This window comes from Balaenoptera musculus, chromosome 14 (genome assembly GCF_009873245.2).
Source record: "Balaenoptera musculus isolate JJ_BM4_2016_0621 chromosome 14, mBalMus1.pri.v3, whole genome shotgun sequence".
In the NCBI taxonomy this organism is placed as follows: domain Eukaryota; kingdom Metazoa; phylum Chordata; class Mammalia; order Artiodactyla; family Balaenopteridae; genus Balaenoptera; species Balaenoptera musculus.
In genome coordinates, this window is record NC_045798.1 from 72659627 (window position 1) to 72665626 (window position 6000).

The 6000-nt window shown below is 41.5% G+C and overlaps 1 protein-coding gene across 4 annotated transcripts in view; it reads left to right on the forward strand.

Moving 5' to 3' along the window:
* The window catches only part of WDR7 (WD repeat domain 7), a 354664-nt gene extending 350837 nt beyond the window's left edge, over positions 1–3827 (forward strand). For all 4 annotated transcript variants that reach the window (XM_036874819.1, XM_036874818.1, XM_036874817.1 and 1 more), the window contains one exon: positions 2854–3827. In XM_036874819.1, coding sequence (XP_036730714.1) covers positions 2854–3057 — 204 coding nt within the window. In that variant the 3' untranslated portion in view covers positions 3058–3827. The remainder of the gene's footprint in view (positions 1–2853) is intronic.
* The last annotated feature ends 2173 nt before the right edge of the window (positions 3828–6000 follow it).

A 6000-nucleotide genomic window follows, 5' to 3' on the forward strand; every position in this document is an offset into this window, starting at 1 on the left:
TGCTAATAATAAATCAGATGGATATTGGTTTCATTTAGTTTTCTTTATTCCATCATACAATAGAATACTATTCAGCCATTTTAAAAGGATGATGTAAATCTATAGTCATTAACATAAAAAGATTGCCCTCAACATTTTGTTGAATGAAAAAAGCAGATTGTGCAACTGCCTTTTAATATGAGCCTGTTTATGTAAAACTCCTTAAACCTGCTTCTCCTTATGTGGATATAGGCTTGGAGATCTGGAAAGTGGTTGACCAAAAGGTTAGTGATTGTCTCTGGGAAATGATATTTCAGGGGATTTTTGCTTTCTTTTTTATACTTCTCTTTATTGTTTGAATTTTCCATGATGAGTATTTATTATCTTGGTAGTGAAGAAAAAAGCTAATGTGACCAAATATTATAATTCCATGTAGTTTTCATTCATGCAGGGCTCAGATTGCCTTTACTTTAGCATAATTTGTAGCCAGTCTCTGATCAAATATTAATATTGAATAACAAAATGGCTAGTTGTTTTGGTGAGAGTTCTTCGATGGAGCTTACTGGAAAAATCAATCCCCACCCTTACTACTTCAGATTCATCTCTTATTTGAAGAGATCATAGGAAAAGGATGGTCTGAGGAACAACAAATTATAGTTAACATGAGAGTCTTTGTCTTTCCATCTGTTTTCTACCATAATCGTTACGTACTGTGTAGAATTTCACATAGCCCTGTTCTGAGGCAGGAAGGCTGTTTGACCCTAACAAAGCATTTATCAATCATTTGAAGGATGATTCAGCTTGTAAGGAGAACGCAGATATAATAATGGACTTTTTTGGGAAATCTTTCCACCTGTCACATTCCAGTAAGATGTTCTCTCCCTGCCCACTTTAGCCTTCAACCCACTTCTTGTACGTGGCTAAATTTGAAGGAAGGAATTAAAAATAAGGATGTGTCTGAGCCTATCGGATGCCCCTAGCTTTTTGAGCCACCAGCAGAAATCAAGCTTCATACACGTTTTCATAGAAAATCCATAAAGAATGAAAAATACTTTGTAGTTATTTATCAACTGAGAAATTAGATTTTTTAAAAGCACAGTATGCCTGTTGGTGCCAGTTAATTTTAACTGGCAATTTTCTGGATCATTTGGATCTGCTCTGTAAGAGGACTAAATAATGATGTACTGTTACTCTTTGTACAAGTGAGAACTAGCAAATCAAGCTCACCGTCATTATTTATATTTAAGCTATTTGGGAACCTCCACAAAGCAATAAGGCCCTGATTTTTATCTTTTATGGAGTTTTTGGAAAAAGGAGGGAAGGACGCAAGGAAAGAGGTTCTTAGAGGATGACGGTAAGGTACTGCCTGGCTTTAAATGTTAACTGCACTTTAACAGAAAGAGTTAACGATAATCATACATTTGGTTTTAAAATGTGACCTCGTACACTAGTGATTTTTTTTCACCTCTGTGTTGTGTTCGGCACTATTATTAATGCAGGAAAATCAGTAACATTAGTCATCTTAAAAGGGTTATTACTCAAGATGATTTAAATTGTGAAAATGTCAGTGGAGCCTGCACGCGTCCCGCCAGAGATGCCATGATTTACACCCCCTGACACCATCCTGCTTCTGAGAAGGGCCGGGAAAGGAATGGCTTATATTTTGCACTGATCCAAATGCAGAGCATGATATCAGCAATAACACACCTTAAATGTCCTAGGACACGCCAAGATTTCCTGTGTCAACCGTGTGCACACATTGGAGCATAATCTGCATGTTTCACGCAAGTCCCTAGAGTCACGTACATTCAGGTGGAGGTACTGCTGGAGAGAAGAACTGGACATGAAAATTAGTGCAAAGAAAAATATTATTCCCAAGCCCTCTTTCCTGATGGTCAGTGTGCTTGCCACGTGATTTGTAATAGTACAAAAGATGAATATTGAAAAAATGTTAAGTAATATTTAGAATCTAAAGGATTCTTCAGACTCAGTCGCTCAGATGACAGTTCACTTAGATAACGGCCATTCAGCATTTAGCACTTTGACATGAACGCATAGTTGTTCATGAGCCATAATTTCCATGTTATTTTCCATTTACGTGAACAAATTAAGAGAACTTAAAACTCAAGTCAAAGCCAGAAAAGCTGCCCAAAAAGCAGAAATCACCAACTGATAAAAACATCCTGCCAATAAAGCGTTAGAGTGTGCTTTCGTTAGCGTGGCAGCAAAACAGTGGGCCACACATGCAGTGTTGAGAGGTGGTTGATTCTTGTTTTTTCCTTCAAAATAAACTAGAGCTTTCCAGAGATTGAATTTTTTAAAAAGCAGGTGAGGAGGGAAGGTGTGGTAGGTAGCGATGAGAAGCGGGGTAAGTTTTGAGCTTTGATCTGGTCACCTATTACTCTGTCTACTGCTTAACTTTGCGTCATTTTCTCAAACTAATTCTAAGTCCCCAAACTTGTCTTTGGAGGCTCATTCTTCAGGGGATGCAGTGAGCATTATTACTAAAGAACAGAAAAGTCTGCCATTTGAAATACCCACTGTTTCCAAATATTGTCTGATTGAACCGTTTTATTAAAATGTATCATTTAGCTGCCTTCTTAAAGATGGATGGACTTTCCTGCTGTCCAGTGCTACCCACCAGGTAAAATCTCTCTGGGTTTACGCATTTGCTGTAACAGCATCAGAACAATTTCAAATACACTGAAAGGAGCCCTTTAGAGGTTAACAATAGACTCTTAGATGACCGTGAAGCCTCATGATGGAGGAGAAAGTGACCGCAAGGGTGTGTCCCTCGAACCCCTCTCTGTGGCGGGGAAAGGGAAGCGGTTCCTGCAGTGACACGTGTGCTCTCCTGTCCCCGTGTCCCTCCAGATGAACACCTCCCTGTTGGGGAGCATCGGCATGCTGAACTCGGCACCCCAGCTGCGCTGTGTTAAGACCTACCAGGTGCCCCCCGTGCAGCCGGCGTCCCCCGGCTCCCACAATGCCCTCAGGCTGGCCCGGCTCATCTGGACCTCCAATCGCAACGTCATCCTCATGGCCCACGACGGCAGGGAGCACCGCTTCATGGTCTAGGGCTCGTGTCTGCATCCCGTCCCGGTTCCCCCAGGTCTCCAAGCCCAGAGTCCCGTCCTTCCTCAGTGCCCACCCCCGCCGGGGTCATGGGGGGCACAGCCGGGTCTGTGTCCCTCCGCATGGTCCCCGGGGGCAGACTCCTGCTCGTGCCACCTATTGACTGAGGCATGCACACATCGCTCCGCAGGAAGTGGCCGTCCCGTCCCCAGGTCGCTTCTCACCGCCGCAGCGGGCGGGGCAGCCAGCGGTCCCGTTGCTCGGTGCACCAGAAGCCCGGAAATCAATAACCACTGTGATTGCACTGCCAGCCCAGATCAGCAGTTTCCTCACGCTGAACCCCACCTCTGAATGCTGTTGGAAGCTGGTTGTTCTGACATTGGGTTTTGAGGTCATGTGGCAGGCCTAATTATTGACACTATTTTCCTTTGGGTTTCCTAAAACGTGCTATTGTTTACCAGAAAGATTCTGTGTTTACGTGGGGTTTTTTTCTCCGGGAGATTGCTAGGCAATTACTCAATCCAATTTCCTAGGGTTTAGCCACTACCTTCTTTATTAACACCTAACCGATTGGAGATTAATGAGAAAATACACACACACACACACAAATTTTCCTTGTGGAGACTACAGTTTCCCAGACACCGAGCCTTCTAAAATGCTCATATCCCGCTTAAGTGATACTGTATTTAATAGCTCAAAATCAAAATGATCACTACTTATGATCTAGTTAATATAATTATCCAGTCACTATAATCTCTTAAATGGACTTTTGTGATAAAGAACCAAGTTTGAAAGCATAGCGTATACCTGAAAAGAAGATTCTTTGGCTACAGATCTTTTTAAGAAAGAGCTTACCCCTTCCTTCCAGAAACTTCACAGACCTGCAGTTCCCGTAAGTCAGCTATCATGTAATAGTTACAATTCAGCCTTCAAACTACTACTGATCAGTTAAAGGAAAGCTAAGACAGCATTTCTTTTAAACAAGTATCCTAGAAAATTATTAACTATGGCACAAGCATTCAGGAGCATACAGTCATCCTCGGTATCTGCGGAGGATTGGTTCCGGGACCCCTGAGGGTACCAAAATTCACATATACTCAAGTCCCTGATATAAAATGGCAGAGTACACGGAGGGCTGACTGTGTATACAAATGTGGAGGCTCTCAATCTTTCCGAATCTATCCGAACATTGCAGTACGGTGTTCATCACACTTCCAAGTAAGCTTTAACTAGGTCACTTTCTTCTTCTTATGTCAGATTATGCTGGTTCTTGCTCATAGTAATGGAAAAAAAAAAATCTGTAAAATAATATTTTGGATGACTTGCTCCTAATAAACCTTGCTCTGTATATAGTTGGGGATTTGGTTGGTTGGTTGGTTGTTGATTGGTTGGTTAATTGGGCAAAATGGTTTATTAAATACAAAAATAGAAAATGATTTATTAAATTCAGAAAAAATACGTGACGTTTACAAAGCAACCAAAATGATAACGGGAGTGTCTAATTTAAAAAGCATAGATTGTCAGAGTTTATATAATATACAAAAAAAGTAGGGTCACAGCCCAGGAACAAATACATCTGTTATTTTATTGAAACAGATTTCTAAAGAACATGTTAGGAAATTAAGACCACTAGAACATCTCTTTCATATCGATATGAAGTTTGTCATTTCCAGTGATGGCAAACCCATCCTATACCTTGGTTTTAGACTTTAGGTATTCTTAAAAAGTGAATTTATGCCATATGCATGTACATTGTATTTATAAAGAATATATATGTAGATTCCCAGGAAGAAACTCGGAACTATACAGCGTAGACTTGCTTTGTTTGGTGAACATGCTGTTGTGCCCTATATAGATAGAGAAACCTGAGGAGAACAAGAGGTGCTCTCGGTTTTTCCAGTGGTTTCCCGAGTCTTCAGTGCGAGTACCTAGCACGTGTTCACTTTATGAACTGAAATGGGGATTAATTTATTCTAGACTAAAAAGCTGCTTTGGAATGATGAAGTGTAAAAGTATACCTTAGAGATTTTTTTTTTAAACAGAATGTTCAGGGCATCAGGAGGAAGGTGTGAGACTGTGGGCAGGCCACCCCAAAGCATGGACGGCACACCCCATGGAGGGTTAGAACAAAGCTGTGAGGGCCCTAGGAGCCAAATACCTGGGCAGTGGGCCTCGGCCAGCTGGCCACACAGCCTGGCTGCACAGATGGCCAAAACTTTTGGCCCCTAGAACATTACAGTTGTAAAACTCTGGGGTGGATGGTATCTGACGGCGAGACAGACACCTCTAACTGCTAAACCAACATCTGCATTCTTGTTCACACCAATCTCTCCTTGGCTGTTTTGACAACCACAGTTGCAAACTTCATCACAGCTCAGATTTTCTCAGCACTGAGGTAAACTTTACCTTGTCATCCCAAGTGTACGCTTTTGGTGTCTTATTGATCTTGTTGGCACTGTATTTGGACCTGTCCTTGTAAACATAGAGACATATGTGGCTTCATTGGTAATTTACAAGCGAAAGATGATGTGATACCTGTATGAAAATGTAATGATTGAACTCACTCACTGTGTACAGCACGTGACATAAGATGTCTGCCTCTCAAGGCATTTCTTGATGACTCCACTTAACAGATTCTATATGTGCTGAATGTCCCTGTGTACTTACGTGTGTTAAATAAAACTGAATTGTACTGAAGATTGTTTTCCTCATTAAAAACGTTGTTCACTCTTAAACGTTCTCAGTTGAGATCCATATGCTTTCTCCCAATTTTGGTACCAAATTAAGCCTTCTATTTCTGTCTGATGATTATTCATTTCCCTGGAGAGCTAGCTTCAGGAAAGGCAAACTTGTCCACAAAGGAGAGCAGAGCAGTAAGGGAGTCTCTCTCCCTGCTGTGGAAGTGAGAACCACACTCCTACCAAGACTCAACAGCACCCTCTGTGG